The sequence below is a fragment of the Herpailurus yagouaroundi genome, unplaced genomic scaffold (assembly GCF_014898765.1).
Source record: "Herpailurus yagouaroundi ecotype Mexico unplaced genomic scaffold, PumYag 203, whole genome shotgun sequence".
Taxonomy (NCBI): domain Eukaryota; kingdom Metazoa; phylum Chordata; class Mammalia; order Carnivora; family Felidae; genus Herpailurus; species Herpailurus yagouaroundi.
In genome coordinates, this window is record NW_024412434.1 from 6,762,970 (window position 1) to 6,784,834 (window position 21,865).

Sequence of the window (21,865 nt, forward strand, 5' to 3'; positions counted from 1 at the left end):
GTGGCGTGCTTAAGTGCCAAGAGGTAGCTGGACTCCCGAGGTGCTATTTGTCTATGTAAGTGCCATGAGCACCATCAGAAGACAAATAAAAAATGACATAAATAGGGCAAGACTATAATCAGACCCTAACTACCTACACAAGTAATGCAGTCTGTTTTCTCCCCTGCCCACCTAAAAAGGTTACACTCTATAACCTTTGTCAAATCTGCCCTGACTAACCCAAATGGCTAAGCATTCTGGATTAACCTTTCTTCCTTTGTACAATACACCAAAATCCCAATTTAAGGTAAACACAGGTCATCTGGGAAAGCTTATATAATCTGTTTTTTTAATTGCTTATTTTTTTGGGGTGGGGGGGGTGGGCAGAGAGACAGAGGGAGACACAGAATCCGAACCAGGCTCCAGGCTCGGAGCTGTCAGCACAGAGCCCGATGCGGGGCTCAAACTCACAGACCGCAAGATCGTGACCTGAGCTGAAGTTGGATGCTTAACAGACGGAGCCACCCAGGTGCCCCTTAAATCATCTATTTTAAAATTAAGCCATAGGATATAGTGCTAAAGACCTTATTTAACAAACATCTATTCTGTACCCAGTATAAGCCTGAGTCTGACAGGCGTGAGTGGACCCCACATGGTGGCAGTTTTGTAAATTTCTCCCTCGGACAAGTTATCAGCCTGGATATCTACTGGCTACCATGCATGATGTCCATTCCTGGCTCAATTGTGTCCTCCCTCACATGGCTTCAAGGCCAAGAATATGTTTTCTGATACCTTTGAGGAAATAAGATGAGATCAAATTTGTCTTTTTAAAAAAATGAGACCTAATAATTTACATCTTAAAAAAGTTAACAATGGGACGTTTTACAAAAACATGCTGAACACATTAATACAGGGTGGGAAAAAGATAAGAAAAACAAAGAGGAATGTGAGAGCTCAAATAAATTGTGTGGACAAGTTCAACGAGACAAGCAGGGTCTTTATACAGAGCCCCTGGGAAAACAGGACCAAGGTGAGACAGAAGTTACACTTGCTAACAGCTCCATGCCTTATCACAGAAAAGAGACATGATAGCAACGAAACAACTGATAAGAAACTGCTTGGGACATATCTGAAATGTGAACATGTGAAAAACAACATGTCTAAAGGAAAACAAGCAAACCCATTCACCGAAGTAATAAAAGCTAATGATGAAAAACCTCCGGAGACATTTCTATTAGTGCTCTCAGGACTCCTTTTCAACCACAACAGAAAATACTGTCCTTCTTTTAAAAAAAGTAAAAGCCTACGTAGATTGGCAATATTTGACATGACTTTTTGTAAGTTTATTTATTCATTTTGAGAGAGAGAGAGAGAGAGAGAGAGCATGCACACAAGTTGGGGAGGGGCAGAGAGAGAGCAAGAAAGAGAATCCCAAGCAGGCTCCAGGCTGCCAGCACAGTGCCCGACGCGGAGCTCGAACTCACAGACCGTGAGATCATGACCTGAGCCAAAATCAAGAGTTGGACGCTTAAGCAACCGAACCACCAGGTCGCCCCTCTGACATGACTTTCAACCATGGTTTCACACGTTCCAGGATAACCTTCTGACTCCACGGTCCTCAGCTGTACCAACTTGTTACCATCCAGGCACACTACAGCCTAACTCTGTGTCGATACGGGAGGGCATGGGAGAGATGCCCTCCCTCCTCCATGAACAAAATCCCGAACCTGGTTCCCCGTGAGCAGCCCCCAAAGTCTAGCCAACTGGGCTTCCCTCGGAGGCCTGCATGGAGGGTGGGAGGTTCCACCCAAAGTGGTCTCCTGGTCCAGTGATTTCTTCCAGTTAGCAAGCCCGCCCGCTGGCCTAGCAGATGCCAGTATGGCCGACCGCCTTCCCACACCAGTGGGCATGTCCTGGACCAGGGGACAGCTGTGCCAGTTCTATTCCTTCAAAAGCCATGCCGTAGTCCAAATGCACAGTCTGAGCATAAAGGTGGAACAGGTCATTTAAGGAGCCTCATACTCCTCAAGGGAGAAGCTCTTCTCTTGGAGATTGGCAGAGGCGTTGGGGCATCTCTTCAGAGTGACTCATATTCACCAGCCCCGTGTGAGATGTTTGCCATGTTTCCGTGAGAGGGTCAGCCATCTGCTGCTACAGAATTTGCTCTTAATGCTCTCTGGGCCCGGAAGCCTGCAATTTTATTTTTCAGTGTGCCTTGGTATATTCGATACACTATACTAGGTAAGTAACCCTCTGACACAGGGTAATAAAAAGGTAATTTTGGAAAGGGGAAATAGGAGTCAGGAGAAGATTAAGCCTAACCTACGAAGGTTACCGTAAAGATCAGTCAGGAAAGACGAGGCTGTTCTGGAAACACTATGGATGCATATCACTATTTAGCAAAAATTCAGTCTCAACAAGAATGGTAGGCTGCATTTACTGCTGGTTCCTAATCACCTTCTGATGAATGTCTGAGCTTCCGGAAGACAGGGCTTAGGCAGAGCAGAGGGGAAAGAGATGGGGCCTGCAGTCAGGCCAGAGGGAGCCCAGTGTACCTGTGCCTGCCCCCCCAGGGAGGGCTACTCGGAGTCGACAGGGCTGACGGGAGCGTCGGTGGCTTTGGACTTCTCAGTACGCCAATGGGGAGAGTGAGGCAAGCCGCCAGGGAGCGTGAGCCCCCGGCCCGGGCGCGGGCTTTCCAATCAGAGCCTTCGGCAAGATACTTCGCTTGGCTTTTGCCTCTCATTCTTCATTTATACTCAAGGGACGGGAGTAGTTCCTTCCTTTTTGGGTTTGTTGGGAGGGCTTAATGAGATAATGCATTTAAACTGTTTAGCAGAGTGCCTGACACACAATAAGCCCTTGGTTTTTTTTTTTTTTTTAACAATTACTACTATTATTAACCCAATTAAAATAAATTCTCAGCAGAGTAGATAATTTTGAAATTCTTTTCCTTACATCAAGGAAGGAGGTAAGGGGCACAAAGGAAAGAGAGAAAGAACTGAGTGTTTGTCTTCTGTGATGATTATTTTCGGCCCGTATTGTCTTTTTTGAAGTTGTAATCAATGGGCCTTCACAATAACAGGAAATAATGATATAGCTGACTGTCATAACAAGACTCTGCCCCTCCGGTGATGGCTGGTCTCTAAGGAAGAAGCTACACCCGTTTCCACAATGATGATGTCGAACAAAACCAATATTTAGTTTATTACAACAAAGCAGGAAGAGCAAGCTCTGATCCCTTTTTTTGCACAAAACTCCAATAGGTGAAGCAGACTGTCTCAGTATTTTCCTATTTTCTCTTAAACAGGGATATTCTTTCACCAAGGTAAAATGTCTTCACTGGCGCAATCCACACACTGCCGCCATCGACAATGAAACGAAACAAACCACTCCGAGCTCCTCACTTCCCTTTCACGAGTCTGTCGGCACCCCCACGCTCACGTGGCGGTCTATGGAGCACTCTGTGCCTCAGAAGCGAAGCTTACGACAGTGAAGAGTGAGGGAGGCAGCCACCGAGGAAGGTAAACCGGAACCAGAAGGAGCTAGGAGGAAGCAGTCGGCTCTCTGTGTAGACAGATAAGGACACTGATCCCACAGTCATGTACATCAAGTACAAGTCTACCCTCAGCTAGACTCTGGTCTAAGGCTCTTTGTTCTTCGTCAAGAACTCAGAGGCATCAACATCTCTGAAACAAAGTGAACCAGAACTGAAGACCCAACTGCAGTGCTTTCTTGGACCCAGGTTTCACATCCTTACCATCCAGTGCCTCTCACTTGGAAACGTCCTGGCTTCCTTACGAACCCGGTTCTCCACCTGACGAAGAAACGCAACTCACAATTCTCTCGATGGAGGCCCAGCTACCAAGACAAATGAAGTTCTAGACTGTGCTTCTGGAGTCTTCCCATTTCTTCTAGAGGCACCTCCTCATCCTCGTCTCTGTTCTTCCACAAGTCTCCTCTCCTGCTTTTTATTGGGAAGAACTGCAGAGGGGGAAGCACCCTGAGAGTATCTGCAGGAGAGGGGGCCGGCTCCAGGCACTTCCGAAAGGTTGCACTGCCTAACAACAAGAACAAAGCACCCCAGAAGAAGGGTTTGTTCTTGAAAAGACCATGGGAAAAACCAGGGGTCTGCCTCTTCACGTGTGTTCATGAGCTCACCAGCTCAAACAGCTGGCACTTTTCTCTGTGAAGAGGTCAAAACAACACCACCTAATAATTAGGATGCGAAGCAAGCAGCTAAAAGACAAATAACGTTTGTGGAAATGTAATTCCATAAAGACAAAGAGAGATATAGAAACAGACGTTAAACTTGAAGCATTCCTTCTTGGGAAACCATTATAAGCAGGATATGATTGGACAGCAGCTTAGAAAGCCTCTGAAAAGTGACTATTTGCCATAACCAGGAGCACCATCTAGAACGGACGTTTGCTAATCAAATATAAACCTCCCGAGATGAGGCCCCCGACCGCCACATCAGAGGCTCTTCTAGATTGCTATGTCTCTACACGGTTATGACTGCTGCTGATGACAAGAGAGAATTACAAGTTATTCTCAGGGTTAACTGACAAACATCTTCATCAGAATTCCTGGGGCCGAGCAGAGAAGAACCTATTATGGTATGACTTTCAGATCCAAACTTCTGCTACGTTAAGTTATTTTACAGCTTCCTCTGATTATAGTCTCTCAGAGGAAACACAGTAAGGAAACCGTGAATGCCTGATAACAGTCTTTTACATATTTTAAAGGTAGCTAAGTATTATTCAATTATGGCTACTTACACTTTAAGCATGCAGTTTCCTCCACGTATAGATAACGGCTAGCTTTTCTCCCGTGCCCACTTCCTCTATTCTCTCCTTAATCTTGGCAGGTGCGGGCGTGCGTGCGCGTGTCTGTGCCCGGGTGTGTGCACGCGTGTGCGTGTGTTGGCAAGCGAGGCTTGGAACAACACAGTAGGTCCACAAATAGCTAAAGTGCGTGCAAACTGACGAACTAGAGAATACTTTTCTTTATGGTCTCTGAACACGGATGTAAACGTAAGCTTTCAGAAGCATCCTTTCCATATCGCCAGAGGGAGGACAGAGATGCCACATAGGATGCGCTCGAGAAGTATCTGTCGTTGGTTAGATGGCAAAAATTAGGATACAAGAAAAATCTGGCACCAAGTCATTTGATAAGTGGAATGCTGACTGTCTGTGCAGTTTTAGGACATTCCTGGTTTTCCACCTATGAACCTATCAGTCCTGCAGGGACACCTGACGCTGCCTGTGAGGTTCTTCCTGTACCATGGGAGTGACGTCCGTGCAAAGCCTGCGGCATCTCCATCGTCACAATCTGCCAACTGAGACCACTCAAGAGCGGTCTAGCATCAGGGGAAGGTCTCTGGAGTACCCGACTTAAGGGGGAAATGCCAAATCTCTAGAGTTACTAAATGAATGGCCTGTGAAGAGAGAACAGGTTTGGGGTACACGGTCAGCACTCACCTCCCTCATCCGTAGCCCCTTCATCGAGGGCAGGTAAAGGTCAGACATCCACATCTGGTCATCCCCTCCTCCCCATCCACCCTGCCTTCCCCTAATCAGCCCCTGCTCCCTGTCCCCATTGATGGGACAGGGCTGAGATGTGCCAACCAAGGCCAAAACCCAACTAATGATTCCTTGTCTCAAAAACGTAAGAGACATGGGTGGCAGTCACCAGGGCCGTCTGGAGCTAAACCGTCACATAGAGGCAAGAGCAGAACAAAAGTCACTGTGAGTCAGTTACTGGAAAGCAGGGACCATCAGTGAAGGGAAGAGTCAGGTCTGCAAAGGAGGGAGCAGAAGCGCGGGGAGATGCAGAGACAGGAGACAAGGTGGGACCCAGCGTGAAAGCGCCCCCCAGGGGAACAACTCACAACCCTGAGAGAAGTCACCTGACTACCAGCCTTGGCTCCTAGTTTTCTCATTCCCACCTCGGCGAGGCCCAGCCAGGCTCCATTTCCTCCCTGCAGTGGGCCCCGAGCCGCCCCAGTACGGCCTCACGAAAACTTGCCCCGTCTCACTCAAGTGGGCTAGACTGTAGATTCTTGCACCCACAGAATCTACAAAGGAGGGGAATTTTACCACCGAGGCCGTTCGGCCTAGTGGGAGTTTGGCCGAGTCTGTGACTCGCATTTCCTTCTCCCTCCCTCCCTGTTCATCCCCCAGGAGTTGGCATGTGGACAAAGCCGTCAAAACTGCTACCTCAGCTGCCCGGCGCGGAAAGCCAGCGCCCCTCCCTGTCACAGTGGAACCTTCCTCCCCACCCCCAGCCTCACACAGGTCCTCCCGCTGGAAAAACCTCCTCCGTTTCCCATCCCGCTTTATCCCAATGTTCCGAAATGCTCAGCACTTCCACAACTGCCTTGGCGTGGAAAGCACTAGGTTTCATCCAATTTATCAAAAGAAGTTTTTCTGAGTGTTTTAATTTAAGTGCAAAATTCCTTAATAGGCTTTAGCAAAACCAGAGGTGAATCAGAAATGGGGTCAGCTTTCAGGAAGCTGGTGGCAACCCTGGAGGAGCACCAGGGAGCCAGTCATTCCGACTGGGAGAGCTGAAGAAGCCACCAAACTGATGGGTGGGGCTTCCAAGGGGAGTGGGAGGAGGGCCCCGGGTGCTTCTAGGCAGGGCTTAGTGCTGGGGAACACACGGTGGCCCCGCGCGCTTGGCACCCTGAAAGCACGAGGAGGCACAGGGCTGGCAGGTCAGGCGTGGAGAAGGAGGCCTGCAGGGCCATACGGAGATGGGGGGTGACGCTGCAGGTGAAGGGGGTCAAGGACCCAGTGCAACACCCTGCACATAGCTTTGGAAGGGAGCTCTCTCCTCACTAATTCGGATACGTGTGTACCAGCAGGAAGTGACTCTTGGGCCCGTCTGCACCACCTGAGTACAAGAGCTTCTCAGCAAGCCAGCGGCTCCTTCAGCTCCCCACATGACACAACTGTCATGCTCTGCCCGTGTCGGGATCTCCGTGTCACTTGCTGCGGTAACAGTGCAAGCTCAAAGCACAGCCTCTTCGGCCAAGTTGGGAAACATGCATCCTGCATGTTTGGAAATCTAGTCAAGGCTCCATATTTGTGGTTTTTCTTTTTTTCTTTTTTCTTCATTTTACTGGCTATAACCAGCCCTTACATAAGAAACTCTGTTGTAAGATGATGTTAATTCGCGAGGGAAAGGAAGAAGCTCGATCATGCTCCCAAGGCAGTCTTGATGTTTAAGCCACACCCCAGATGACAGACAATATCACAGAGAGAAGCCACGTTGTGCACATGTATCTGATCTAGGTGATTAGATTAGATTAGATTAGATTAGATTAGATTAGGCACGACAGGATGCATTCCTTAGGCAGCTCCCCAGACAGGAAAGGGACACAGCTGTGCCCTGAGAGCCACTGCACATCCCCTCGTGCCCGTAGAGAGGGCGGAGGACAAGGAAGTGAGAGAGGACAGTCCGCCACAAGGCAGCTGTGAAAGGAGCTTGGAGAAATGCAGGCCCCTCTCAAGCAGGGACAGGCCCCACCTGGGGAGAGCTGATCCGGGCCCGACACCGCTATGGAGCAGCAGACGCTGGCCTGCCTGGCAGCCCGGAGCCTGGGGCCCAAGCCAGGCTTCCTTCCGAGTGGCCCTTACAGAGTCACCGAGGACCTCTGGGCTTCATGTCCTTTGGCTATAAAATATGACTCTGCTAACGTGCTCTCCTAACAGAATAAAACAAACCAGGCTTCTTTTGGCCCCCGTGGCCTTGGAAACCACTTTGACCACCGCCTTCTCTGGGAAGTCCACGAGGCCCTGAGGACTGGCCTGGGGTGGGGGGATACTCTCTAAGGCAAACCTCAACCCTCCTAAGAGAGTGCAAGAGGGTACCCTCGTGATGCTTCCCAGCCACCCTGATGGTGTGGATTTGGGGGCCCCACCTGCCCTTCCCGGGCCCCCCTGCCCCTCCAGACCTGGAGCCCAGCCCAGAAGAGTCGCCGTGTGGGACGGGCACGCAGCAGGACCACAGCTGCCCTGGTCGGCAGCCTGGAGGCTAGGATTTGGCAAAGCACCATTTGCTCATCCAGATTCAGAGTTCGCAGAAGCCAAAGTATTGTTGGGTTTGTTTTTTCTTCAGTTTTCAGGCTTTAACGATTAGCACCTCTTTATTTCCTCTCAAGGCACTTTTTTTTTTTTCTCCTGAAAACGCATCCTCCTGCCTACCTTTCTGTTTGCTTTTCTGTTTGCCTCCTGTTTTCAGGTCTCTATAAGCTACTAGAGAAAGAAAACATCTTTTCACTTCAACCCAGGAAGGCTTGCAGCTGGTCTCGGAGGCTTTGGGCACTGGCATGGATTTCTGCGAACACGTATGCATATTCTGTTTTTACCCTACAAGGCAACCTTCAGTCTGACAGCTGAGATACATCTCAGAAGGTAACCAGCCCCCCTCAGAACTGGGGGGACACGGCCAGATCTGCCGAGAACACGGACGTCTGTACGGAGACATCCCACTGCTACACGAAGCCACTGAACTGAGCACTTTTCATGACAGAAAGAAAGACTGCCTACAGATCCGATTATGCCTACCTACCTAGGGGCTGGGCTGTGAGTGCCTGGGGTCCCCAAAAACCTGTTAGCACAAAGGGGCTAGAAAGTCCTGAGCAAGTTGTAGACGAGCGTGGGGGCCACATGGCCCACACAGCATTCTAGAGGGGATTTTACTGCCTCCCACTGTGGGACCCAACTCTGATCTCTGATCCAGCCCTCCGAGATTGAGGGAGCCCCCACACAGCCTCCAAGGGGATTTGTAGGGATTCCACTGCCCCAGTCTTTACCTCATTACAAGTTGAGGACTTCTGCCCCTCAACAGTGGAAGAAAGAACTGAATCCACGAGCACATATTAAACACACTGTGTATCCAGCAACCATAACAAACTCCATAGGAAACACACAAGAAGGGGAGACAAGGTACAGCCTCAGGGCCCCGAAATCCAAGGTGGAAGGTACAGATATACTCAGCACAGAGCTAGAAGCAACAGAGGGCAGGACAAAGTCCAGCACAAGTTTGTGTAGTGGTAATTACACTAATTCTCTAATTCTCAGCCAACTCATCCGAAAGCAGCCTCTTCCAAAATCCAGGGCGGGCGTGTTTTTCAGGGAACGTGGCCAAAAAGAGACTTAGGCCCAAGACAGTAGTGGACACAAGTGTGAGTCTGAAGGGCAAGGTTAAATAAAAGCAGTTTTACGTCCCTTTCCATTGTGGGTGTCGTCCTGAACCTGGCCACTAACCCTTGCCCCTGGCCAGAGAAATGGTTCTGACGTGGCAACGTAAGCCTGCTTTCACTGCACCGCGCACGTGGAAGGCAATCACCTTGGCTTTTACTCGATAACGACGGGGCTGAACGCTCTAAACTTTAAGAATGAACCCTCTCCCTTCTTCACCTGAAAGCCGTCAACCCACATGGAAAATCCTTTCTGGGAAAAGGTGAGTTTTCACCATGGAAGCCTGCTTCTTTCCCTTTAGACTGAACTCACTCCCCTTTTAAGTTTGCTTGGCTTTTTGTTTGTTTGTTTCCCTTGAAGATAGGCCTCTGCTTCCACTGGTTGCTTTGGTCCCTTTCTTGCCGGTTATGCACAATTACATAACCTGCTCTACAGAGGCAGAACCCTCCTCCTCCAGTCTGAGCCTGGTCCTAACGCAGCCCTGGAGACAAACGCACTTTTATGAAGTGATGACAAGGGTCTCCTCTAGGTGGAAACCCTAGGTGCATGAGGTGGAAACTCCTCTAGGTGCATGAGGGCTACAGGGCTCCCCTCTCATGCGGCTCTGTGGCAAGCTGCCCAAATTCCCTCTTTTTTACCCCCCCGCTGGCCCCCCAGCCAACCCGCCCCCTTCTTTGTTGTAGGAAAACACCCACAGATTGCAGCTGTATTCAGATGGGATACCCACATTAGGGCCAGTGTGTGCAAGGGAAAGATGGGTTGGAAGCCAACGAAATTACACAAATGTACAAGAAGAAAGGTTTTCTTCTTCATACACAGAGGGGGACATACACCTCTTCCAACGCTGTAATGTACGCAATATTGAAACATACTAATTACTAAGGAAGCCTGATGCACTAGGAATGTGTGCCTGACAGAAACTAGCTTCTCCAGGGTTTTTAAACGATTCCTAGTGAAGGCAACGTCAGGAGATTCTAAGGGAAAACAGAGGGTGGGTATTAAAATGCCCTGGGTTTCCCATGACAGAATTCACCTGCTGACCACTGTTCATCGAAGGCCTCCCGTGGCCAGGCCCTGTGCTCAGTGAGGCGAACCCTGCACCCACCCCCCACCCCCCCACCCCCCCACCCCGCCCATGGAACGAAGCGCCCCTGTCTCTCACCCTTCCCCACCTCTCTCTGAAGGATCGGTCTTGCAAACCTGCCACCAAGTCCCCGAGACAAAAGAAAACGGCGGGCTCTTGTGGGAGCTTACCCCGCCTCACGAGCTCTAGAAGCAGAAGCGCTCTGGGGCTCCCCGAGGGCTCTCCGTAGGTGGTGGCTGTCTTCCGAGGCGCTCACGTGGCCCTTCCCCGGGGACGGCTTACTGGCGGGGGGACCCGCGGGGCCATCCTCGCACCCATTCAGCAGGCCCTGGCCAGCTCGCGCGCGGGGCCTGGCGTGCCGGCGGCCCTCGCGGTCACCGTCGTGTGGCGCCGGGATGCCTCTTGACAGCTTGTATCCATGAGAAATCAGGAGGTCCTCTACGCTGTACATAATGCGCTGGCTTCATGGGAGCTCGGCCGCCGGGACCGTCGCGTTGGCAGGACCCACCCTGAAGGGACAACAGAGAGGGTTCGTGAGGGGTGCCCGACTCTCCCCGGAGCTGCGGCTGACACGTCCTCCTCCCCTCGCTCCCACCAAACTCGTCCCCGGTTGGGAACGTGAAGGAATGGGGACCGCTCTCCCTAAAATTCTGCCCCGTCTAACTCACTGGGGATGGTGCACGTGGCACGGGCTCTGCAGGATGAGGCGGGAAACCTGGGGACCGCACCCTGTGCCGGCTGCCTCTTGCAGAAGAGTCTGGACTAGCGTTGAAGCAATGAAATGACTAACAGTGTCCACCACTCCCTTGCCCCGGGCATCCAAAAACAACGGGCACGAGCAGTGAAGGCAAAATAAATACAGATGCGGAAGCTGCAATTACCACGTTGAGTTTCTAAAATGAGAAACTGCCAGTGTCCGGCTTTACCTTATTATACTTGTCATCTTGCAGCCATACCTTTTGCTCTCAAAGGGCAGAGCCGGATCTCTAATCAGCACGGAGCTGTGATCCACCCTGGCGCTCTGGGGGCTCTGGGGGGCGGCCACACCGGGCTGCTGCGAGCAGAGCCCAGGTCTCTGGGCGCATCGTGAGAGACCACAGGCCCGGCTGGCCAAGCACGCACACCCAGCGCGCTCCACAATCCCCAACTTCTCCCTTCCAACGTGAAATTGTTAATTTTTTTTTTTTTTAATGTTTGTCTTTTTTTGAGAGAGAGAGAGAGAGACAGCATGAGCGGGGAAGGGGCAGAGAGAAAAAGGGAGACACAGAATCCGAAGCAGGCTCCAGGCTCTGAGCCCGACGCAGGGCTCGAACTCACGGACTGCGAGATCACGACCTGAACCCAAGTCGGGCACTTCACCGACTGAGCCACCCAGGCGCCCCTGTGACGTGAAATTTTTAAGACTCCGATTTCTCGCCAACAAATCCTGGGGCAGCTCTTCCCTCTGGAGCCACTGCCCAATCCCATCGTGGTAGATGAATTCTACTTGGGCAACTTCCCCAAGTCAACCGGCCCAGGGCAGCAGGGCCACGGGAGAACAGAAGGAACCTACCTGTGAGCACAGGTGTAAAACAGGCGGGGCCGTGTTTGTTTTTACCCAGGGGAATCTTCTTTCCCGTGGCTTCCGGCTAGTGGGGAGCAGCCCTGCGTCCCCGGAGGTTGGGCCGCAGGCCAGGCCTGCAAGAGCTAGGCCAGAGCCAGCCCCACTTCTCTGGTGGACGGAAACGGCGCCGTGGCAGCCCCCGCGAACAATGGCCAGGAAATGCCTGCCGGCCTGTGTGCAGGTGAAAGGGAGACACATGTGCTTCCTGTCGGGGGAATTCTTACGGGGGCCCGTCCCACAATTCTGCTGACCGGGCGCGTCCTCGCTCTTCACCACATGCTCCGTTTCGGTGGCAGAAAAGTCCCGGCCATCAGCGCAGAGAGCATCGAACTCGGGAAGTCGATCACTTCCCACGAGGCCCCCATGTCTTATGGAAGGCTGACAGGCCCTGGCGGTTACTGTAGCAGAAGCCATTCCTGACGCTCCTGCTGCACGGCTCGCAGGGGTTGTACCACTTGGGCCGTTCACAGGAATGGAAGGACCAGAGAGGCGAGCATGTGTTCTTGGATTCCACTGCAAGTCACTGGACTACGGTCCACAGGGGAAAGTGATCCCATTACAAACACAGGGAGGGCTACGGGAACACAGAGGCAAGGCCACGAAGGCGGCTCCCTGTTCTGTGCGGTGCTATACCCCCGGCATCTAGCACATAGCCTGCTCTCAATAAATAACTGTGGAATGAATGCACAAAAGGAGAAAGGGACATTTGAGGTGGGTTTTGAAGAATGATTAGGAGTTCACTAGATAAACTGCATGTGCGTGTGTATGAGAGAGGGAATTGGTATACAAAATAGATCTGGGGTGCAATTATGTCATTGTAGCATTTAGATCAGGGAGGGCCCCCATAGATCGGGGAGGGTCCCCCCCACTGACTGGCTTCATGTCGCACATACAGTCGGCACCACAGTAAGCCCTGGAATGTAGGTCTGATTACACTCAGTTTCTCTTACCGTGTCAGGCTCTTTAAAAGCCAAGTGTACCATGCAGGACACAGTGGGGGCGGGCAGCGCCCACGGCACAGCCCCCTGCCAGTGCGCAAGGAGAGAGGGCCCTCACCAAACACTCACGAGGCCCCTCTTCCTACTGGGGAAGGAGATGGTCTGGTTGGTCTGGTATGGTCACGTCCGCATGGACATTGTGTTTAACAAACCCTCAAGTGGCATGACGACCCAGGCCGACCCATAAACCTCTTTCAAAAAAGATTCAAAAGGTAAGAGCCATAACTCGAACTTACAGGTGTGAGGTCAAAAGCATACTGGTTATTGGAAACTCCGGACTTGTGTTGCCTCACGGAGGCCAGGTGCCTCTGCAGAGCGGGATTACAAAGCATGCCAGCTTCAGGACACCGGGCCTAGAGCCGTGCGGGAGAACGAAGAGCGACGGGCATGACCCGCAAGCCCCACAACCCAAATGGGCGGTCCCAGCCACCACCCGATCCCCGAGGACTTCTCTCCTTGGGCTGACACTCTTCACCTTCTCATCCCAACTCTTCCCCTGGGCCTCCACCTCATTTCCACTCATGCTAAACACCACCTGAGACAGATCTGGGAACAGTTACATGGGTTTTCCAATCCCTATCACCTTCTGCTTACTGTCTTTAGCATCCTCATCTACTTAAGACGGAATGGGCTGCCTCAAGAGGTAGCAAGCGCCCCATCACACGTCAGTCACAGCGGCCACCGTTAGAGGAGCTGGCTTGCCGAGGAGACAGGCATCCAATGAACTGGACAAAAAGCTGTCCCTTTTAAAGTCTCTTTCTGATCCTGAGATCCCAGCATTCTAAATCAACAGTATTTAACTTGATCACCCACCCACCGACTCACAGGGTGGCTGTAAATACAAATACACAGCAAAATTTGCCATAAATGTAAATTATTACAGCATTGGATTTAACAACTTCGAAAGGTATGGGTATGGCTCGAGTAACAAAGTATCAGGGGTGATCCTTTTAATCCTAGTGCTAATGCCGCTGGCACCCAGCCCCAGCTATGACCCCTGGAATGAGTCACTAACTATACCAAACCTCAGTTTCCTGATCTGAGAAATGGCAATGCTCCCATCTGCCCGTCCCACTAGACTGTTTGAGGACCAAATAAAGATATATAAAAGTATAAATCACCACGTAAATCCAAGATTGTGGATTTATCATGCTACAGTGGTTCTAGTTTGTCTCTGAAGGGTTACTACTTGCCTTATGGAAAGACTTCATATTAGTTGTTAATTTTAGCCATGAAGTTTAGACCATTTCCTAATTCCTCTTGTATCCCTTGGGATCTGACTTTTGATTTCCAAGGTCAAACCTGCTTTATATCACCCACATATCTCATCTTTTGGGAATGGATATTTCGATCTCCATCCAAGTCACTTAGAAGAGTAAGTGGTACTTTGGAGAGCCCAAAACATTGAAGCACAATTCCTGAGTGCTTAGAAACCACCAGATACTCAAAGATACTTTGCCCTTGAGAATCTTACTATCCTGCTGTACAGACAGCAGGAAAATAGGCAGAAGGGACCCTAACCCAGTCTCAAGGGGTCAAGGAAGCTTCTGGAAGGAAGACTGCTTCTAAGCCAAAAAATCCTCCACCTCAAGGTAGATCTGCACTGTAAGATCACCCTGTAAGTATGATTGTCCAGCCAGTTCATTTAAGAAATGTTTTCCTTCCCTACTTTGGTTCATTACCTTGTTCATCTAGGAAGAGGGATCAGGACAGTGCAGGTGCCTGGATAGATCTCAGGGAAGGAGGGGACTTTTGGCACCAGCTGGGCCAGGACACAAGAGACAAATGAGCTCACTTTAAATATTTATTTTTTTCATTCTGTGACTATCTAAATACCATTCACACAGATGAAACATTTAACATAAGAACAAACATGTTCAGAGAGAAAGCACACTTTATTTCATTTTATGCTCCCAGCAAACTTCCTAAGGTAGCTACGGATGTCTCCATTTTGCAGACAAGAACACTGAGGCTGAGGGCCTGAGCCTGTAAGCGCAGATCGGAGGTTCAAACACAGGTCTGTCTAGCTTCAAAGCCCTCACTACTATTTTAGGCTTACCCATCTAAATTTCCTTCCTTGATGACAATAGAAGTTTCCTAATTTACCAAATACTGTATAAATATAAACAAGGAAAAATGAAAGGCATGGTGACATTAAAGTGCAAAACTAGGGGCGCCTGGGCGGCTCAGTTGGTTGAGCATCCGACTTCGGCTCAGGCCATGACCTCACAGTCTGTGAGTTCAAGCCCCGAGTTGGGCTCTGGGCTGACAGCTCGGAGCCTGGGGCCTGTTTCAGATTCTCTGTCTCCCTCTGTCTGCCCCTCCCCCACTCACGCTCTGTCAAAAATAAATAAACATTAAAAACAAGTTTTTAAGTGCAAAACTATACTTAAAAGGAAAAAGAAAATCTCCTTTCTTCTCTTGGGTTAAGATGGCTCTTCTACAGGATTCTTTCCCGATACACACCAGGGCACACACACATATGTACATACGCACACACAGCCACAAGGCCTGATGCCTCACTTGACTGTAAGGTTTTGATGGCAGTGTTTGTATTAATTTTCAATGCCCAGTAATAGGACTCATTCACACATAGATCACGTCATTGCTCTGTGACCTTCAGTAGCCCTCTTTGGTCATTTTTGGATTCAGGCTCCTACAGAGCTATCGTGAAACCTGTTGTGTGAATTGGAGAAGCAGACAAACTACAGCTATGGTAAATGGGAGAGGAGTGAGTAACCTCCAAGGAAAAAAAAGCCACCTAAATTCTAAAAGAAAAACTATCGATCTAGAAATAGTCACTCTTATCTACAACACTGATAGAATTTGGGCTTCATCTGGGCAAGGGGAAACCACAAAAGCGTCTGGGCGAGCAGGGGAAAGTGTGCCTGACAATCAGTATGGTGGGAAAGTGGACAACTAAAGTGGTTAGAACACAGACAGACGTGCAGACGAGCAGTTATGTCTCTTCTCTTGTAACATGCAAGGCTGGTAGCAGAGGAGATGGGGGAAAAGGAGTAATACAAGTAATTTTCAAGAAAACAAGTGCAATGTCTTGGTGACTAAGATAATGGTCATTTAAGAGAAATGCGGAAATCAGAAATAACTTATCAGTTGGAGAAGATGACAGGTAATTTGATTTTAATTTAGCCAACCCAGTCCCATAAATTTTTTTCTCCAAATCATTTTTGAGTGGATTTTCATCAGATTATTTGTCCTGTCCAAAAAACCGGAATGAGACCACTTAAAGTAATCTTATTTTGTGGTAGATTTCGAAGTTCTATTCAATATTAGCCATTAGCATTTAAGCAGAGAGCTGTCCACCCCTTCATTGTAGGGATGAATTTCTGTTTCTCCACGTTGTTCAATATGTATCTGTTGTGTTGAATTGAGCCTGAGACACTGCACAAAAGAAGGGAACATCTTTGGGCTTCAGTCTTCTCTGAAGGTTCTTCGAGGTCCTTCTCGTTCTAGAAATCTGTCTGTCTCTCTAGCCTATTCACCCTTGTGATGGGCAGCATGTGTTTCTAAGTCAGCTGGCCACAGTAAAAAGGGTACAGCTTGTGGCCATGACACGGAACAAAGCTAAATAGGTCACACGAAGACAGAACCTCTGACCTTGGCCCCATTAGCACCCATAGAGGCCAACCAAGAGAGCTGAGCAAAATGGTCACACACGAAGAAGAGGAAGAGGAGAGGGTGGGGGCTGAGGCCATGGAGTACACCATCCAGCAACTCTCCACCCAGGGGTCCCAGAGGGCAGGTGTTGCACACTTATTCCAACGTAGGTTGGTCAGGACACTTGTTTTACACTGAATGTGCTAGGCACTGGGCTGCACTAAAGAACATAAAGACACAAGGCCAGCCAACACCCTCCCTTGCAGATGCAATGGTCTAGGTTGTAGTATGTCGATTAGGGGCTCATCACCAGGATAGACGTTGGCAAATGGATGTTATTTCATAACAGGTACCAACTCCTCCTCCCTCTACAGCCTTAAAAATAAAAATAGTTTTTGTTCTTGTATTTACAGTTGTAAGGCTCCCCACGACAATGAAATAAAACTATTAATAAGCTCATGAGAGCAACCAAAACTCTTCTTCCTTTTAAAATTTGCCTAGAACATGCACTGAAAATAAAGGAAAAAGACAAATACCCAATTAAAAATGTAAAACAAATTGGGACACCTGGGTGGCTCAGTCGGTTAAGTGTCCGACTTCGGCTCAGGTCATGATCTCACGGCTTGTGAGTTCGAGCCCTGCGTCGGGCTCTGTGCTGACAGCTCAGAGCCTGAAGCCTGCTTTGGATTCTGTGTCTCCTTCTCTCTCTCTCTGCCCCTCCCCCACTTGTGCTCTGTCTCTATCAAAAATAAATAAATGTAAAAAAAAATTTTTTTTAATGTAAAACAAATGATCACTCTCACCAGTAATCAAAGATACGTAAATTAAACCCAAATGCCAGTATTCACTGGTCAAATTATCGAAGTTTCCAGAAGGCACTATTTGTTGGTACGGGCATGGTAAGCTGTAAGGGTTCTCCTATTTGTGGGGGCATATGAATGTGTGTAAATGGGTATTTCCTTTCTTAAAAGTGATATGTTATAAAATCTTCAAAAACCTGAAACTCTAATAATCTCATTTCCTGGGATCCATCCTAATGAAATAATCAGAGATACCCACAAAGTCTTCTATAAAGAGACTTACCCAAGTTTCAATTATGATGACAAAAAAATTAGACCAAATAAATGTCCACTTGAGATATGGTTAAAAAAACAAAACAAAACCCTGATGCATCCACACAGTAGACTAGAATATGTACACACATGTATAAAATTATGTTTTCAGATATACAATGGCACAGGGAAATGCTCATGGTACCACGTTAAACAGAAAAATAGGATACAAACCCTACATTCAGTGCAATAGCAATTTCACACACACACACACACACACACACACACACACACACACACACGAGAAAAATCACCAAAAGGAAACACATCAAAATGTCAACAGTGGTGTTTTATTCTGGTTTGCTTTTTTTTTTTAATGTTCTTATTTATATTTTACTGTATTTTACAGTGACCTGTCATGAAATGCATTTGGTAGAGCCATATGAAGTAACGCCATTTTCAAGGAAAAAATGGCTACATGCTGACACTTTCATGTACTTTAACTTGATATGATCTCACCATCAGAAAAAAAAAAAAAAAACTTAGGGGTGCCTGGCTGGCTCAGTCAGTAGAGCATGTGACTCTTGATCCTGGGCTTGTTGAGTTCGAGCCGCACGTTAGGGGTAGGGTTTACTTAATTGATAGATGGAGAGATGGACAGATAGAAAAACAATTAAGAACAGTTTCTTAGGTAGGATTAGGAAAATGTATCTGTGAAAATATATTACGTATTTGGAAGGCTCAATGAAAAGAAACACCGAAGAAAAAAATAAATGAGCAATAAATTACATAAGGTTCTAAGGGTCTAGTATATGGCACATGGGTCTTATCTGCTACAGAGTTTCTTAACCTGTTTCCAGGAAGCCTAAAGTTACATGTTCTGCTGATAAAAATCTAATACAAGATTACAAAACAGCATTCTAAAGGTCTTGATTAGACATTGTTACTCTTCTAGAAAACCTAAAACTTCTCAGTTGTGTTCACTGACATTCCATATTTAAGATGTAATTAGTCCCTCAAGTTGTCGGCAGTTCACTGTAAATACTTCTTTCACTGACAACTTTTCAGTCTAATGTTATGATTAATATATAACAACGTACTTTCTTTAAACAAGAGGTAAATAGCTAAGACCTAACAGCAGGATGAAGCACGTTGCTGACACATGGATATTTACTGCTTTCTATGTACTTTATTATGAACAATAGGATTGCCATTTCTCTCTTCCATCTCAGTGAAAGAAAGAACTCAACAGTTTCAGTGTAAGCTCTGGCGCGGTGAAGTGCTCACACGCTGTTGTTACCATACCACAATACTGTGATGACCAGCTCTTGTCGGGGCACTCAAGTTGTTAAAATCTTCTCCACATAAAAAGCATATTTAATCTGTGAAGTAATAATTTCAGTATGGCAACCATTCCTGAGTTAAGTTTCTTTAGGGTGACAAAAAAAAATAAATAAAAAAGGAGGTGGAAAACTTGGGTCTCAGATCAAAAGGACTTCTGGAATGCTAATCTTGCTGGGTTGGGTCGGTGTTAAGGCACTGATTCCAAAACAGAGAGAGACAGGGAAACAAAGTACCAAATGTTATGCACTTTATTTTTTTCATAAATATTATCTCTTCTAACTTCTTTTTTGTCTTTTCCCCCAAGACCTGAGTGAACACACACACACACACACACACACACACACACACACACACACACGCTCCCGTCTTCTCTTTCACCTCTACGTTTGGTCACACAATTATTGCTTTGGTGACCCCACCCCCTTTTTATGAGACCCTAAGTACCTCATTAACATTTCTGAAAGATTAGTGGTCATTAAGAAAAGGAGTGAAATTGGATAAGATTTTTTAAATCTTCTGGAATTTCTGGCTATTTGCGAAAATAACCATAAAACTTACAATAGACTAGAATTTAATCCCACTACCAACATGCATGTCAAACTCCACATGTAAAGATTCCTGGAATGGTCTATTAAACTTAGAACACACTAGTTTTCTTTGAAAATATCTTGAAAACAAAAGAGCCAAGGTTTTATAATAATGTTAAAGTTTTTTTTTTTTTTTAACGTTTATTTATTTTTGAGACAGAGAGAGACAGAGCATGAATGGGGGAGGGTCACAGAGAGAAGGAGACACAGAATCTGAAACTGGCTCCAGGCTCTGAGCTGTCAGCCCAGAGCCCGACGCGGGGCACGAACCCACCGACCGTGAGATCATGACCTGAGCCGAAGTCGGACGCTTAACCGACTGAGCCACCCAGGCGCCCCAATAATGTTAAAGTTTAAATCATTTCATAAAACTTGTAAATTATTTTCTAATTGCAAAAGTCATGTAAAGTTATTCTAGAAGTAAACGCTGCAAAATTCAGTGTTGAAGAAAAAAGTAAGAGTTCCCAGTAACCCCACTGTGCCAAGAGATAACCACCAACCGTCCGGTTTCTATCTCTCCTATTCTTTGTATACATGCAGTTGCTTTCTCACTCTCCTTTTTTTTTTTTTTCTTCTTCGAAATGTATCTTGGTGTCTCTTCATTCTTTCATTTACGTACAGAAGAAACAAGCTTATAGGTAAGCTACAGACAGATCACCAACAAGCAGCAACTTACAAGGATATTTCATGGTCTAATAATTAATCTTTACTAGTTTAGCCTGCCTGTGCCCAACTATATTATCTACAGAAAGTTTTTGGAGAATATATTTAAAGAAAGTAAAGGTAACAGTCCAAATTCTAAACAAGATACCACAAATTTAAATCAAGATAACTGACATTTCAGTATCAGGGCAGTTCCTGTATTTTTTACATGAATGTTAGTGGTTAAAGGATATATCAAAGTACTGGAGACCCATCTGCGGGCCCCCCCCCCCCGCCCCGCCCCAGGCTGCTGGCCTTACCAAGTAAGTGTCCCTCAGCACTCCTTAAGTTGGTAAGCTCTTGGAACAAAACACAGCAGCAAGGTTTTAATGAGTGAGAGAACCCTTCCCATTCAAAAGGTGAAAAACAACATCTGTTACCAAAAAAGTAAGTAAATAAATAAATAAAAAGAAACAGCGGTAATGGGATCAACGATAGACCTAAAGGATTTCAGAGGCATAGTCTTCGCTTATCAAAATCAAAACCACAACAGAACAATTGTTTCAACGCAACACTCTGTGTTCTAAACTCTCTCTAGATTAATTAGCGTGAAATCCCGCCAAGCTCATTAAGGGAGAAATTCTGGACTCCTACAGCACGACTGGTGTTTACTGTCCTCCCAAACTACAGGACTCTCCAACAAGGACAATGGGAACTTGGCGGAACCACAGACTTCTGGGCTGTCTTTACTGATAGCATTTCTAGTTTATTTTTAAGCTGCATTTAAAAAAAATTATAGTCCAAGGATCTTTTCAGATTTGGGTGTTTTTTTTTTTTAAATGAAAAACTGGTCCTTATTTACTCTCCTTGTGTACCTCCAATCTCCAGTTACATTTTATAGCTATTGAACAATAAGCCATATGCCTCTGGAGTCTGTGACGACTCAGATGCGTTATTAGCTAACTCTGATTAGCTTGTCAAGTCCTCCAGAGCATGTGAACACTCGGGCACTTTAAGTTATATCCCAAGGAGGTAGAAAGACAAAAAAATTTTGGTTTGTTTTTTTTTCTTCTTTTTTTCCTGGCACAGGCTTTCTCCGCCCACCCAATCCCCTTAAATCTCTTGGGCCTGCCAAGGGCCTGACCTTCCATTCTCTGGAGCACAGGGTGAAGTTTGCCAGGAGGAAGGCCGAGCAGATTAAGGCCTCTGTTAACAAATATTTGCTCACCCACTCTTGTGGGAGTGAAAACTGTTTGCTACACGTTGCCTCCCCAGAGTAATAGTTAGGGACCTGCAGGATGCCTGTTTAGTTGGTGGCTAAGAATTAGACACCTAATAGCAAGGTAAATAGAAAGTTCAAACCCACACAACATTATGAAAAACCACATGAATTTACCAAATTCCCAATTTCACATGAAAACCATCACAATTCTCCTGAAATAGAATCCGCATATGAGTTCCAAAACACTATACACGCTTGCCTTGCCAAAGGGCCATAATCCAGTCATCTTAACTTCTAAAACTGCCTGACTCAAGGCACTGTTTTCCTGAAGTTTTACCTGCATAGCCTGTGACCACTCAGTTTTGAATACTGAGTCTGCCATTTTTGTCTAAGTATTTCGGGCAGCCTGACCCCTCCCACCCCATCTTCCAACCCTCATCTCAAATCCCTAGGATGTCTGTTCTTTGCAAATCTGAAAAGACAAAAAGCCAGAGAAGGAAGACCTGAAGATGCAACACACACAC

At 47.3% G+C, this 21,865-nt stretch overlaps 1 protein-coding gene across 4 annotated transcripts in view; it reads right to left on the reverse strand.

Moving 5' to 3' along the window:
- JCAD (junctional cadherin 5 associated) overlaps positions 1 to 21,865 on the reverse strand; it is an 81,754-nt gene that overhangs the window by 19,400 nt on the left and 40,489 nt on the right. For 2 of the 4 annotated variants that reach the window (XM_040451078.1, XM_040451077.1), the window contains exon 3: positions 10,446 to 10,784. In XM_040451078.1, the coding sequence (XP_040307012.1) occupies positions 10,446 to 10,726 (281 nt within the window). In that variant the 5' untranslated portion in view covers positions 10,727 to 10,784. Of the gene's footprint in view, positions 1 to 2,534; positions 2,668 to 10,363; positions 10,785 to 21,865 lie in introns of those variants that run through there. The other 2 variants (XM_040451080.1, XM_040451079.1) reach the window with 2 other exon arrangements.